Source organism: Amborella trichopoda, chromosome 7 (genome assembly GCF_054954075.1).
Source record: "Amborella trichopoda isolate Santa Cruz 75 chromosome 7, AtrichopodaSantaCruz75HAP2 v2.0, whole genome shotgun sequence".
NCBI lineage: Eukaryota > Viridiplantae > Streptophyta > Magnoliopsida > Amborellales > Amborellaceae > Amborella > Amborella trichopoda.
In genome coordinates this window covers 1,517,473-1,532,972 of record NC_142342.1, presented here as the reverse complement: position 1 = coordinate 1,532,972, position 15,500 = coordinate 1,517,473, and the positions used below count along the sequence as shown (strand labels likewise).

Sequence of the window (15,500 nt, the reverse complement as noted above, 5' to 3'; positions counted from 1 at the left end):
TTTTTTGGGAGTTTGTGTCGTTGGTCTTATCATGTTCTACTCTTTCCTTTTGTATATTACTTTTTTGCTTTGGATTGCTGGTCACTCATTCATTTGAATCCCCATTGTAGTTAAAGCATGGCAATTTGTTGATTTTGAATTGGAGTTAGCAGCATAGAGTGTAAGGGTTCCTTTCCATCTCCAAATTTACTTTTCCTCGTATAGTTTTAATTTTTAGGGTTTCCATCACACTCACATTTTTCTTTTGTCTTTTGAATGTCAATTAACTATCAAATTTATGTAAAAGTGTAATGGGTTATACAAAATTATGTGATGTTGGCATTAGATACCCCCTCTTTGGCTAAGTTGTCCGTGACCACATTTTTCTCTCTATAAATGTGATTAAAAGAGACTGCAAAGCCTTTAGATATCTTTGTTTTCATCAATAATGGTGAGAGATTCTGTGAGCCTCTACTTCGCACGAGCAAGCACTCCAGGACGTTGAAGGCTAAGGGGTCAAACCCCTATGCACTTGTCCTTCTAGAAGTGAATCGAGCTGTCATGTCATTTCTTAATAAGAAGCATCAATATCTACAAAGTAGGGGAAGAGAAATGTTTATACCCCGTAACCCCGCCAAATGGTTGAGATGCCTGATCAATGCCCAATATTTGTCACTATTTGGCCATTCTACTCCCCACTACAAATATAGTTTTCTAGAAGTGTGGTTTAATTGTATACCCGTTACATGAAATCATTTTTATAACTATCTTCTGCCAAAGATGTATTGGCTCTATTTGATGAAGTGCACTTCATTCATTAGACTTAGCGTTTGGATTCCGAGTCCTCCACCTCTTTTTTCATGGACAGGCCTTTTGTCATCTCACAAAGGAGAATCTCTTCTTTGAGTCATCTCTGACCTCAGGAGCTTTTTGCCCTTTTACAAAGGAGAACCTCTTATTTGATTCATCTCTGCCCTCAGGCCTCTTCTCATTAAGGATTCTATTGTATTCACCACCAAAGCAGGAATTATAAGTTAGGACATAAAGTACACTAGTAAGATTTACCATTGTGGATTCTGATTTAGGTGATTGTGCCCCAAGTGACATGAACTTTGTCTTCAAAGCTAGTTTGCTTTGGGATCTCTCAAGCCTCAATCATATAATCTCACTGATCATAGGATTTTACTTCAGACAAAAAATAATCCCATATTTTTTACCCTACACAATTTCTGATAGTCAAAGAACTTGTTCTTTCAGGCCAGCAATACCCGTTAGTTTTGTCCTTCCCATATTGACGTTTAACACTTTGAAATCACCTCAAAGTTCCTAAGGGATAGCAACAAGTTTTGTGCTTGTCTCTTTTGAGGCGCAAAATGTTAAGGTATTATTTCCATATTGCAAAGTGAAACCATGCCCCTTGTGGCTATTTGAAATCCTGCGAGGAGCCCATTGGGGTTCACTTCTCGAATTAGCTTTACTTAAGGACTCAGAGGAAGGGGGAGAGGGGGGTCCATTAACCTTATGCTCCTAAATATCTTAAAGAAACCCTTTTCACCTCAATTAATGAGGAAAAAAATTAGGTGGGGGATGGACATGCGATCCAGTGCCTTCAGTGGCGCATGAAGATCATGAACATAGGACAAGTCGCCACTATTGTTAAACTTCTTGTTTAGAATGGTGTTGACGGTTTTATTGTGCTCAGGCCTTACGGTTGCTGAGTTTTTCAATGTTTTGCAGTTTAAACGTTCCTAGGATTTCATCCTTTATGGTTTAGGTTTTCAAAAGTTCTTACTGTTTTTTTAGGTTTCAGGAGTTAGGCTTTTGAAAGTACGGACTAGTAGTTTCAAATTCAGGTTTAGGATTTTTAGGTTCCAGGTTGTTTTCCAACTCACTTCAAATTGAAAATCAGGAGTTGCGATTTTAGGATTTTGAATGCTCAGACTTAAACTAGATTATAACGTTTTGTATGTTCAGACTCACTGTTCTGGTTTCAGCCTTTAAGCTTTGTTTTCAAAAGGGACTCGAGGTTTTTTAGAGCTATAGATTGGGTCATACATGGTAAAGATAAGTTTATCCTTAACTAGCAAGTCCTCAACATTCTCCAATATATTATTTGTTCTATGACAAAGAAAAGAAAACCAATAACAGTTGGTTAACAAAAACAAAAATATTAAAAAATCAATAATTTTGCTTCTATTTTTCTTTTATTCAATACAACCCCCACTCCGGAACAGAAGAAAACATAGAGATGCCATCCTCTTCATAAAATATTACAAGATCCCCATCTGTGACAATGATTTACTTGGCTATTTCCACTCCTCAAAATATGAGAAAAGAACCCCAAAACTGTACAAATAGAACTCGTATGGAATCTCTCTCTCTCTAAGGTGTATCTTCTTGATTTGGATTCCTATTTGTATACATCTCTCTCTTTTTAAGTTATCTTCCTGATTTGGATTCCAATTTGTATACCTCTCTCTTTCTCTCTCTTGTTTTAAGGTATCTTCTTGATTTTGACTCCAATTTCTATTCATCTCTCTCAGAGAGGCCATTGCCAATTAAGTGCTCCAGTCTTTCATATCGCTCTATAGCCAGGAATCTCTCTCTCAACCAATTCCAAAACCTACTCTTTCATCAAAGGGACTGAACATTGGCTTGCCAAAAACTCTCAAACCTTGGCTCAGTCAGGTCAACCGCAGATTCCCCCTCCACTGATCTCCAGCTCCGAGCCCTGGAAGTCAAGAGCACCAATCTCTCCACGTACCCAGCTGCCAAAACCTCTTTCTTTTCGTCTTCTTTGCACATTATCGCCTTTTCCAGAGTCAGAGGCAGAGACTGGCGATTTGATGACCATCGCTCTGAGCTCGCCTTTGTGAGCTTTGGGGTACCAGCTTTCTCTGAGCTGACCAAATCATGGAGCCATTGTGAACCACCAGTGTTGAAATGGGCACTCTGAAAATGAATAACATATTAGAATTTAAGAAACATTATGATCAGACAAAAGATAGTCCCTATGAAGATTAACTGTTGTCTGGAGAAGACATTCTTAGATTGCATATCTTATTTTGTAATACCTGATAATAACTGCTGGGGAAACTCCTCTTAAGATTGTAGTCAGGTGATATTGTGGAGAGAATGTGAACAACTTCCGCCATGGATGGCCTTGACCCTGGTTCCCAGTTAAGGCATTCTCTTGCCAAGGAAGCCATTATCAAGAGCTCCTCCTCTTCAAATTTGCCCTCGAGTGATCGGTCCACCAGCTCAGAGAGCACACGCTTACTCTGTTGTAACAACGGAGTAGCCTGTTCCACCAAACAAGACTTAATGGTGTATGGTATCAAAATCTACGGAGAGAGAGCTTGTGGGTGCAAACCACCCAAGGATTTGATGAGGGCTTTAAACTTGTCTTGGTCTATACAAGTGGATCATGTGTCTGAGCAGAGTGTGTGATTGTGTGCATGATAGAGAGAGAGTGTGTGTGTGTTAATAGGAGCGCAAAGTTTGATCGGATCCTATGCAGCCTAGAGGTAAGGGGCACAAAGTGGATTATAGTTTTGAAAAATGTCTGTGCGCATCCTTGCCTGCACGAGCGAGCGTAAGAGAGAGAGTGAGAGAGCATACCCATAGCACAAGGCTTTCTTGGCCTTGCTTGGCAGAGGCATCGATTGGTGGTCGACCACTAATTAACTCAAGCAACACAACTCCATAGCTAAAGACATCAGATTTGAGTGACGCTTTTCCTGTAATGGCATACTCTGGAGCAAAGTATCCAAATGTTCCAAGCATCCTTGCTGGAGAGTTTGGGCAGCTATGGTGATCATCTGTGCTAATCCCCTTGGCCATTCCAAGATCAGTTATCTGCAATTTCACCAGGAATTATTGATTTGGTAATGGCTTAAGTTTTTGGAAAATTTTCACCAAATTTGAGAGTAATCAGGACCAAACTGGTATAAGTACCACCTTGGTCTGAGTCCTGAGAGAATGGAAGCAGCCCCACCTCCATTATGTCTTTATTATATGTTATACTTTAATACACATCTATGCAAGTGAAGATCTTCTCGTTACGTTGTCTAACACACATGCTACATAGGTCTTTCCTCAGCCTTAAGAGAATTGGAATTTCCCACCTCCAATTTGTCCATACGCAAATAAAAACAAATTTTGCATGAGAGAGAGAGAGAGAGAGAGAGAGAGACTTCATCATAAAACTAACCAATCATATAGTGCCAGTGCCAATAAAAGCTCTAACACTAAGGGAAAAGCTCTCTCTTCCTATGTAATCTCAAATCTTTGGTTCCTCACCTTAGCTTTCCTATTGCAATCTAAAAGAATGTTGCTAGATTTGACATCTCTATGCAAGATCTTTGGAGCAGCTGCTTCATGGAGATACTCAAGACCTTTAGCTGCTCCCAACGCGATGCTTACTCGGGTCACCCAGTCTAATGGTTCTTTTCCATCTCCTCTATCTAAATTGTCCCTGAGATTACCCTTAGGCATGTATTCATATACTTGAAGCCTCTCAGCAAGCCTTCCCCTTGACTCCAAGCAATACCCAATTAATGGCACGATGTGCAAGTGATGCAGCCTTGATATTAGTTCAATCTGTGAAGAAATTCAGGTAACACAGGTCAATGGTCAAGTCCAATTTTAATAGCAAGGATAGAAGCCCACAGTCTCATATGTACAAATGGCGATTATAAGTTTTTGTTATAAAATCATCTTCTATATCACAGAAGGAGAAAAGAAGTCTTTCCCTGCGGTTTCAAATCTAGAGAAAGTTCATGACCTTTTAAACAATGTTGGCTACTACGATATTTTCTTGTTTTTCATGAAGGTGACAAATAAGGAGAATTGAATCTACAGTCTTATACCGTTAACAGCAATTTCTTTAACCACTAGGCAATTTCAAATTTCAGTTAGATTATCGCGCTGAATGACAATCAAAGGTTATCATGATTGAAATTTTCAAATTTTCTTGTCTTTCATGAAGATGGGAAATGAGAAGAACTGTGTTTATAGAGCTAGCGCTCTTTCTAGCAGTTTCTTTTGCCACTAGGATATTTCACATTTTAGATAGGTTATCATGGAATGACAATCCAAGGTTATCATGATTGAAATATTACTTTGGAAATGGAATACGAATCCAATTACAGCCACATTCTATTCTTTTGAAGTAAGTTATATAGTCCACGAAAGACAGATAGGCAAAGATTAAGAGATAGTACCTCAGTTAAAAACCCAACCTCAGCATCAGAGCCCTTGCGAGCTATCAATCTTTTAATGGCAACAGTTTTTCCATCTTTGAGCTGGCCATAATAAACATTGCTGCTTCCTCCAAGACCGATAATGTTATCATTGGAGAACTTATTTGTGGCTTGCTCTAATTCAGAGTAGGAAAACTGAGTAACCATTCCAGGTAAGGTATCTTTCTTGCCTCTAAACATGAAAGAAGCCCTGTGTATACATCCTGTGAGAAAAAGCTGCACTCTGAATGTGTCTCAGTAGCAAACTTATATAACAGCCATAATTTCAGGTAATAGGTTAGGGACTACATATTGTAATCATGTGAACTATGGAAAAAGAATAATCCAATAGAGTCATCACCCTCTAGTAAGGAGATTAGTGATGTGTGAGAGAGAGAGAGAGAGAATGTATGGGACCACCATGGGGGTCATGTCCTGTTCTGGTGGGTCTCACCTCTCCAACACCATCCATCATGCGGTGGATGGTGGTGAACTCAATCGATTGTTTGTTTCCATTATCCATTAGAATGTAGTTTACTTCCCAAAAGGATAAAGTAGTTCACAGCAAGGGACAAAGGTTGGTTGGTCAAAGTTAGGGATGAGCCTTTGGCTATGACTTCTACAAATCCAAGAGTATGTAAACATTGAAACTGTTAAAATGCTGTTACTCGTTTTATCATCTGAATTAAGCATAAAGAATATAGACTAGAGAATGGGAGAGAAGCTTTAAAAACATTCTCAGATTTGAACATTAAATCTGATGAGTGACGAAACCCACAAAAGGTAATAAATAGTTATATAAATACCTGAGATTGGGTCAAAGCACGAATTGTAATGCAGTTGAACTTCTGATGTTCCAGTTGATCTATGGCTCAATAAGTTAGTAAAGCTATTTGAACTTCCATCCTTGCCGGTAGAGAATATTGGACTCTGGATTGAGTACTTATCCTTATGTCGTATATAGAATATTAATGAAGCAAGAAGAACAATTGTCGTCACTACAGCGCATAGCACCAACGTAGCTATAAAAACTTTGCTAGAAATGTGATGCTTTGAATCTTTTGATGTGTTCATTTTACCTGAATAACGCACAAAAGATGAATTTTTAATTAAAATCCAACTCTATATCAAATCAAAATTAGTACCAAAGTACCAAATCAATAAATTAGAAATGCAGTATACAATTGAGGGATATGAATTGGTTTTGGACGCATTGAATTTGATATAGAAAACCGTTCATGTTGATATAAGGTCTCATAAAATAGACCCATTTGCAACATTTTTACATCATGCAACTTTGCTCACAATCAGGAAAATGCAGAAAGATACATCCAATATAAAAAACTTCACAAGATCAGAGTATTATAAAGGATGAAATGTTACCAGATGTGCAATTGCAAGATGAAAAACAACTGGAATCATGAATGTAGCTTTGTGACCTGATGATTCCCTCATAAGCACATATGCATGACCATGTTATTATGCTTGGCCTCCCGTCTGCCGCCATTGAAGGCTCGCCTGATAGAGTTGACACAAAACAATGAGCAATATGAATATCGAAAAAAAAAAGAATAAGCCATACTTTCTCAGCTTAAAATTGTCAACATTAAAAGGTGACATCATCGGAAGTAAATGTGGTCAAGTAAGAACATAATGTATGTCGATGAAGCCTTTGACTCAATTTTGAGACACCAAGATCTGCAGCAAGAGTGGTCTTGGGTTCAAAAATCTCTTCCAAACCAAGCTAACCGTCCTTTCGCATGCCCTCTGCCTTCCGCACCAAAAACTACTATTTATATTAAAAACCAAGTTTTTATATTAAAAACATCTATTTGAAACTACTATTTATATTAAAAACCAAGTTTTTTATTCACTTGGCTGCTGGGATGTGCAGTACATGGAAGGGTATTCTCAGATAATTAATACTGGGCTATTAATTATAGACCCACAGCAGTTTATGTGGATATCCGTGTATAAGAGTGACAAATGCTTTGTAGGATTTCCTAAAGGCCCAAATTCTTCATCATCATGATAGCTTTTTTCCAACTATTTGGGGTTGGCTACACGGATCGTGGTCCATCATTCAGCTCTATCAAGGGCGATACCCTCAATGAGACCCTAAAGGCACAATGCTGATCAATTAATTTCCTGTATATTTTGTATTTCTCTATAACAAATGTAAAAAGGACCCTACACTACTTATGTATAGATCCATAAATTGTGGGATGAATAATTTACCAGGGGTACAATTGCAGGCTGTAGAACAGTTAGTGCCAAAACCAAAACTTTGTCCGCCAACAGATGATGAAGCACACGAGCATGTCCATTTCTCCATAGCTGATCCTTCGGGTTGATCCTCATTCTCTGAAGATCCACATTATTAAATAAAGCAAGAAGAATGTTAACATGATACTGTTATTCTCTATCAGCAATTTTTGACAATTTCTAAGCAGATCAGAGACTCAAGAGATTCAATATGTCCAGCTAAAAAATAAAAAGGTAGGAAAGAATTGGAGAGAAAAAAACATTAAAAGACGATGGTAATTAAAAATTCAAAGCAAATAGAATGGCATCTATAAAGTGCAGGAGAACAGTTAAAACATATAGAAATACATCCTCTATAATACTTTTTAAGACTACGGCGGACGAAATTGAAATTAGTTGAGGATAATAATTAAGTCTCCCATTAAAAAAAAAGGTAAGTCTCAAAAAGAAAAGCAAAATATATATGAGATAAAAAAAATACAAATCATGCATCCAGATTTTCCTTAAAGGATTGCACTAACTACAATTAGAAATCTCCAATGAAAAAGGGAAAAGTAAGCATAGATATAAATACTGACCATTGGTTGATGAGATATTCGACCCAGAAATGAGTTTGCACTGAATGAGGAGCACAACTACCAGACAAGCCAGGGCATTGTTCATCTTAGCTAAACTTTCCACCAAAAGAATCCTACACCTGTCAGGACACTTTGGATTTTTGAGCTTTATGAAAAGCATAAATTAAATGTACACTTAAATGCAGCTTATCAGTGAATCCAGGTCTTCAATGTATAATATAAATAAGTAGTTGCTTCGAAGCATTTAGTTGAACACAGTATAGGCAATGAGATGTGGCACCTCATTTCATATTAAATGGAGCTTGGATATTTTTAGTGTATCATAAAGAATTATTGTGGTAGTTGGCATGGTTTATAACAAAAGCAAAAAGGTAAACTGATACATGCAAATATGAAAACTAAAGAAATTACGATTAACCATACACAAATTAGGATAAACAATAATATACTGAATTTCAGAAAATTTTTCATGTATTAAATTTCTGCAAGTGTGACATGTGACATTTTCCACAAGGCAAAACAGAAAGAGTCATAATATTACTCGATGTTAAATTCAGTGGATATCAAAAGAATGTCAAAGTATTTCGGTGTTTTAAAGTGTTCTGCTCAATTCTATGAAAAATAAGTGAAATAAAGACAGCCCAAGAGCATCAATTGAAAAGCGATAAAAATTTGCCAGGGCTATTCAAGAAGGTGCGTGGTTTCAGTTGAAAATCATTAGATAGAAGAATAACCCCGCTTTCGTAGACCAAGAAATATTCATTTTGAATTCCTTCAGCTCTTAAAACCAGTTGAAAATGGTCAGCAACCTCCTCTATTGCTGTCTATTAAGTACTTTTCCTTTCCACAAGAATGTTGGGCCAATCCAATCCTTCAAAAGCAGGTGTTCTTGTTTTGAAATATATATGAAATAATTAATATATAATCAATTCTTTTATAAGTAATAAATAACCCATGATCCATGAGCTATTTCATATACTCCACTGGTTATTAATGATACCTAATGAACTCAAGGAACCAGTTCTCAGTGAAAATTAAAAGGGGCTGGAAAAAAACACAATGAAATAAATCAGAGTCACCAATTACCCATGCAGGCTAAACTACATACCAAGAAGTTTCTTCAGGAATGAAATGATGGGTACCTTGTGTTCTAGATTATGAACATGCTCTGAAAATGTCAAAGCTTAGAGCCCCTGATATGGTCTTAAGTTCTCTTCCAAAACTCTGCACAAAAAGTGAGAACAAGTTTATGGGTTTAATGAATGACACTTTCTTTTCTGGGTTCAATGTAGGGCAGTCTTTCTAGTAGTTTATCAGACTCAACTAAAAGGAACAGAATACAGAATATCAGACTCTGCACAAAAGAGTGAGAACAAATTTATGGGTTTAATAAATGACACTTTCTATTTTGGGTTCAATGAATGGCAGTCTCTCTAGTAGTTTATCAGAGACTCAACTGAAAGCAATAGAATATAGAATTGCAGCCACCAACCCCTCTGATGGCAACATTTCTTCTACCCCATAGTAGATACAGATAGGCCACCCATAATAGCAAATAACCATCAAAACATTTAGACCAAAGTCACCATTATCCATCAAAATATTGATCTAAAGTTACCAAAAAATAAACAACAATTATCCATCAAAATATTAAATCAAATTCAAAAAAATAAACAAGAAATACCCATCTAAATGTTAAGGCTAGACTCACAAAGAATAAACAACAATATCCATCACAATATCAAGTCCGAAGCAACCAAAAATAAACAACAAATATCCCATCATCAAACTATTAAAAATTCACAAAATACCCCACAAATATTGAGAGCAAAGTCACCAAAATTTAGAGGTTATTCATTTAGCCAATTTTGGCATGGAGTTACCAAAATAAATGGTGGCCTCAGATCATCATTGGAAATAGCAAGTAGGAAATGGGAGTCCTCCACTCAACTTATCACTAAAAAGGAGGAGAAATGTGAACCGTCAATTCTAACATATGCTCCTTGTGAGGGAAGCACAGACCATACAATAGCATGACATAAGACAAGAAAACACTCCTTGTTCATGTGAACATTACTAAAATACCCATCTAGTTTCTCCCAAATTCCTAGCAGGGCCATTGTAAATTAAAAGCTGATGAATTCTAAGGATATTTAAGGAGAGCAGTCGGACTTAGTGACTTTTTATAGAATAAGGTGTGTAATTTCAATTTTTGCATTTATTTTGGGGGGATAACCCAACGGTCAATTGTATCAAAATTTCGCGAAATTGTGGGGAGTTTTTAGTTTTCAGCCGAAATTTGGGACCAAATAGCCTAAATATACCTTGTCTGTTTTCTAATTCTTAAGTGCCTAAATATAATGAATTTTATTAAAAATTGTGTGATTTTCAGTTTTTGCATATACTTCCAGGATAACCCAACATTCGATTGCAACGTACAACTGCCGAGCTGGGCCTCGGGACTCGGCTCCAGTCGGAACCAATGCCGGAGCCAACTAACTTAGATATATAGCATGGGATTATGAAAAGAATTGATTTATGGCTTGAAACAATCGAGCAAGATTCATATAAAAAAGGAAATGCAGAGCACATAATAAGAAAATTCACAAATCAGCATAAAAATATATAGAAACTTTGATATGCATCATATATTAGTGGTTTAGTAACAAAAGTTTTTATCTTTTACTAGCTTTTAATAAACTGAGTATGTCAATAGAACTTGCCGTGGCAGAGTTTGTAGCCGACTTACCCGACCGAGCCAAGTCAAGGCTGGTCGAATTGAGGCCAGGTTACTCAGCCGAGACGAGTCAAAGCGAATTAATAAGGATTTTAAAAGAAAACCTTGGGTTTAAAGAACGGGTTGAAGAGCCAAATGTATTGTTAATTGCCTAAATATACACCATGATCTTGTGGGATTATGAGAAAAATACCACTAAAATTTCCACCGAGTTTAGTCAAAGCACAGAAAAAGTAGGAAAATAAATGCACAAGGAATTAAAAAGAAAAAAAACTAGGATTAAAAAAAGAGAAAATCAATACCCAAATGCCCAAATTTGTGCCTTACATTCTGGAGTAATTATGCAAAAAAAAATTCCAAATTTTTTAAGTCATTCATTCTTCAAAATTTCAGCATTTGATCCAAAAGTAAAAAAATTAGAAAAATAAATAAAAGAAAGTTGAAAATTTAAGATGTTCGAGATTGAAATTTGAGAGCTCATTGTCGAAATTTTACCCATAGGCCAACGGCCTTTCCCAAAAATTTCGTTTCCTTTTCTGTAAAGACTGAGGGGCAAAAAAAAAAAAAAGGGAGAAAGGTTTATGTGAACTTTGCATACAAAAAAAATGAAAATTCTGATAATATTCTGCTTTTTTCCCAAAAAAATATATGGAGCTTTTTCATTTTCACTGAGCTTACCTCGTCAAAGAAGCTCACAAGACTGTAGCCCCAAAACTGCAATTCAATCCCTGGAAAAAAAACCCTGCAAATAATCAGTTGAGTTCAGAGAGCAGCGTAAATTTCAAACACAATGCGGTTTCAGTAAAATAAAATAAAAAATCTAAAAAAAAAAACTGATTGAAAATTTTACAGTGAACATTGCAAATCCACTGAGATTTGAGTTAAAAATGCTTTCGAAATCTTAAAAAAATGGATTAAAGTTGAAAAGAGAGATTCAAAATCTTACACAAGAGAGAGATATATTCAAAAATTTTACAGCGAAAAACCTGCAAAACAGTAGATATTTGAGCTAAAAATGCTTAAAAAACCAAGGAGATTTGAAGAGTATGGAATACTGTTTCAGAGAGAGAGATAAGAGAGTACAGATTTCTACAAGAAAAAAGGGTTAAGAAGTTCACCACAGAGTGAGAGAGCTTACAGTGGAAAACTCGCAAAAACATAGAGATTTGAGATAAAAATGCTGCAAAAACCAAGAAACTTTGGAGATCAATAGACAGATTTCTACAAAAATAAAGGAAAAAAGATTGCGAAGTTCAAAAGAGAGAGATTAAAAAATTTACAGCGAAGAACTAAAAATGCTTAAAAGAGAGAGAGATTCAAAATTACAGCAAATAAAAATGTTTAGAACAAAATGCAGAGTTCTACACAAGAAAAACAAAAAAACAAACAACTCAAAAGAGATGAAGAGATATTCAAAAACTTTACAGCAAAACTCGCAAATCTCCAAGGATAGTTGAAAAGAGTACAAGATGAGACTGAAACCAATGCTATTTTTTTGTTTTTTTTTACAGAATTGAAATCGAAGGTTTCTTAAGAGATAATTAAACGTTTTGAATTGAAACCAATGGAAAAGGGACTCCGAACCAGAAACACTCCAGTCCACAAGATCCCCAAAATGAAAACAAAGACCGCATTTTTTTAATAGAAAAGGCCGAAATTTCAGCTCCAATATGGAAGAAGGAGATGCAAAGTTTTGATTAAAAATCTCACCTGAAATTACCCAAAAAAAATAGGAAAAAAAATAAACAAATAGATGTTAAGGAAAATGAGTGAATAAATACACAGCAAAGATTCCAATCAGAAAACTAATTTATAGTTTTATACCTCAGTTTTTCCCCCAAAAAAAAAAAATCTTAAGTTTTTCGAAGTGAATTCGATATTAGAACCAGAATCTGATCAAATCAACGGTTTCAGAAGAAGATGTATATAAAAAATGGCCGAAAATGGTTAAAATAATTCAAATGCAATTAAATTTTTTTACTTTTCCAGTGAAAAAGAAAAAGCCTGCAATAAAACGTCAAATCCAACGGCTAGAAACTTCGAAAAAAGCATTTTAGGTAGACACAAAAAGCAAAAGTAAAAGCTGCGTCGTTCTCTGAAAAATCGTAATAACATTCTTAAAAGAACAGATGAAAAATAATTTAAATGCAAAAATATAATATGAAATCAGTGACTGCAAAACAACAAAAAAAAGTCAAACTACTAATACAATACTTCAAATTTAAGTTCCTAATTTTATTTTATTTTGCAGGGATGAGTAAGGAGATAAAATCTAACGGCTCCAAAACCTGAAAAGCAAGTCAAACTGAAGGTTCATGAACAAAAACTTTACAGTCATTTTTTTTTACAACAGAAAATTCAAGGAAAAAGAAATAAAGGAAAAAGAAAAGCAGAGAGAGACCAGCCTGATCACTCTCTGAAGTCTGAACAAATCGAAAACAAAATAAAATATTTGAAAATAAGCAAAAGTTGCAATTAATAAAGAAAAAGTTGAAGCTTTCTGAACAAAACGAGACAAAAAAAAAACAGATAAAATGCTTGAATCATGACTTCGATTTCTGAGCAATTAAAAATAGAAACTTTTAAAAGAAAAGGTAAAACAGATAAGCTAAAAAAAATAGAGTTCAGTTTGTATAGACCGAGGCTCTAAACAATCGAACTAAAGCACACCTTCGAATAGTATCAACAAATATGGTTTCAATACTGTGTGATAGCTTTAAAAAATATTTTTATTTTTAATTATAAAATTTAAATTTTTTAAAATAATATAGATCAAGCAGATCAATCCAAACTTGAAAATTAATGGTCTAAAAATGCATTACAAGATGTATTATTTCCAGAACTTGAAATCTTATTTTTTTTCATGTCTATGCATCTCGATTTCGAGATGATCGATTTGAAGATATTTGGGCCTCAAAACAACCTCTTCAAGTGAATTTTTTGACGCAGGCTCTAATTTGATTGTTTAGAGCCTCGGCTCTATATAGACTTTTTCCAATAGGATATTATTGAGATTAAAAGATGGATCGAGTAAAAATTAAAATTCTTAAAAAATCAGTAAATTAAATAAAAAAAAAGGACCTAAATTAAATAAAAAAATCTTTCTGAACAAAAAAAAACATATAAAATGTTCAAATGATGATTCCAAACGTCAGATTTCTGAGTAATAGAAAACAAAAAAATATACAAAAAAAAAAAAAGGAAAAATGGACATTCATGAACTTAAAGGATGATTCTTAGTTTTAAAAAAAAACAAAAGAAGAGAAAAATACTTGAAAATCAAGTATATGAATAAAAAAAAGTAGAACCGGGTTTACAATTGATAGGATTTCCATAGAAGTATCAGCTCACCTGTTTCAGAGAGTATAAAGCAGTCTTTTATCTGCCATTAAAGAGGGGCTTAGAGAGGTAACGAATGGCTCATGGGTTGAGGCCAAGTGGTGGGTATTAAGTTACAGTTGTAAAAGAGGAATAAATAAGCAGAAGAAAAAAATAAAAAAATAGGGAGATCTTGTGGGTTTTTATAGGATTAGAATACATCGAAGAAAAAGTAATTGTAGCATAAATAATTAGATGTGAGAGGGAGAAAATCCGTGGGTTTTTTTTTAAAAAAAAATGAATTTTAAGTTCTAAAAATAGTGCATTATATAATGTATTATGTAATGTATCATCTAGACAGTCAATTTTCAAGTGTTAATAGATCTATTTGATCTACACTATTTTTTAAGTTTTAAATTTTATAATTAGATTAAAAATAAATTTTCAAACTATCATAAAGATTTTCAATATTGAAACTTTATCTTATGATACCATTTGAAGGTGCACGTGACTTCTATGTTTTAGGGCCTCAGCCTTATACAAACTACACCCTTTGTTTTTTTTTTTTTTTTTTTGCGGGGGTTTTCTAGGATTGGAAAATATAATTAAGAAATAAAATCAAATAAATGTAGGCAAATTTTTTTAAAGGTCTTTGATCTTAGAAAGAGACAAAAACTGTGAAATTATAAAGAGGGATAGTTTTAAGGGTGCGGTTTGTATAGAGCCGAGGCTCTAAACAATCAAATTCTAGCCCACTTTCAAATAGTATCGAAAAATGTGGTTTTACTATTGAAAATCTTTGTGATATCCTTAAAATATATTTTCATATTTAATTATAAAATTTAAAGCTCAAAAAATAGTGTACACCGAGCCAATTTATGAACACTTTAAAATCTTGAAAATTGACAGTCCAAAAATGTGTTACACGATACACTATTTTCAAAACTCGAAATCCATTTTTTTTCTCATGTCCGTGCATCTTGATGTCTAGATGATCAATTTGGGGATATTTAGGTATCAAAACAACCTCTTCTAGTAAATTTTTTGGAGGGGCTCCAATTTGATGGTTTAGAGCCTCGGTTTTATATAAACTTTTCCCTATTTTTAATGGGTTTTTATCTTAAATAAAAATGAAGAAAACCATGAAGTAAAAAATTGGGAGATCTTTCGAGTTTATTTTGATTAAAAAAAAAAAAAAAACAAAGAAACCAAAAGGGGGATTTTTAACCGGTTTTTATTGGATTAGAAAAATAATTGGGGGATTTTCAATTTTTTTTATTGGATTTGGCACCCCATTTACGAGGCAAATGTGCCCCAATTCCCAAAAGAAAAAGTGATGGCATTATTATTTAATAATAATTAAATGAAAAAAAGGCCTGC

At 34.6% G+C, this 15,500-nt stretch overlaps 1 protein-coding gene across 35 annotated transcripts; it reads right to left on the bottom strand.

Annotated features, from left to right (window-relative positions):
• Positions 1–2,149: 2,149 nt before the first annotated feature.
• NCRK (Protein kinase superfamily protein) lies at positions 2,150–14,249 on the bottom strand. 35 transcript variants are annotated; one of them, XM_088872026.1, is made up of 13 exons: positions 12,627–13,341; positions 11,941–11,982; positions 11,481–11,530; positions 9,208–9,289; positions 8,066–8,184; positions 7,461–7,586; positions 6,606–6,740; positions 6,029–6,301; positions 5,205–5,446; positions 4,282–4,581; positions 3,601–3,837; positions 3,054–3,281; positions 2,150–2,931 (listed from the first exon to the last, which is right to left on the bottom strand). In XM_088872026.1, the coding sequence occupies exons 5-13, from the start codon at positions 8,148–8,150 to the stop codon at positions 2,614–2,616; spliced, it is 1,944 nt and encodes a 647-aa protein (XP_088728152.1). In that variant the 5' UTR covers positions 8,151–8,184; positions 9,208–9,289; positions 11,481–11,530; positions 11,941–11,982; positions 12,627–13,341; the 3' UTR covers positions 2,150–2,613. The 35 variants fall into 35 exon arrangements, 33 of the variants coding, with proteins under 33 accessions (XP_088728152.1, XP_088728175.1, XP_088728155.1 ...); XM_088872049.1 differs by adding an exon at positions 11,749–11,788 and having other exon boundaries at positions 5,205–5,433; positions 11,941–12,930; XM_088872029.1 differs by adding an exon at positions 11,749–11,788 and having other exon boundaries at positions 11,941–12,929.
• Positions 14,250–15,500: the final 1,251 nt, after the last annotated feature.

What these genes read in the sequence shown, in the direction of transcription:
- NCRK (XM_088872032.1), bottom strand. Translation starts at nt 8,150, where the DNA reads ATGAACAATGCCCTGGCTTGTCTGGTAGTTGTGCTCCTCATTCAGTGC. An exon ending in AGCCTGCAATTGTACCCCTG is followed by an intron (nt 6,741 to 7,460) that starts GTAAATTATTCA and finishes CAACTCTATCAG; the next exon opens with GCGAGCCTTCAATGGCGGCA. An exon ending in AGGTTGGGTTTTTAACTGAG is followed by an intron (nt 4,582 to 5,204) that starts GTACTATCTCTT and finishes ATTTCTTCACAG; the next exon opens with ATTGAACTAATATCAAGGCT.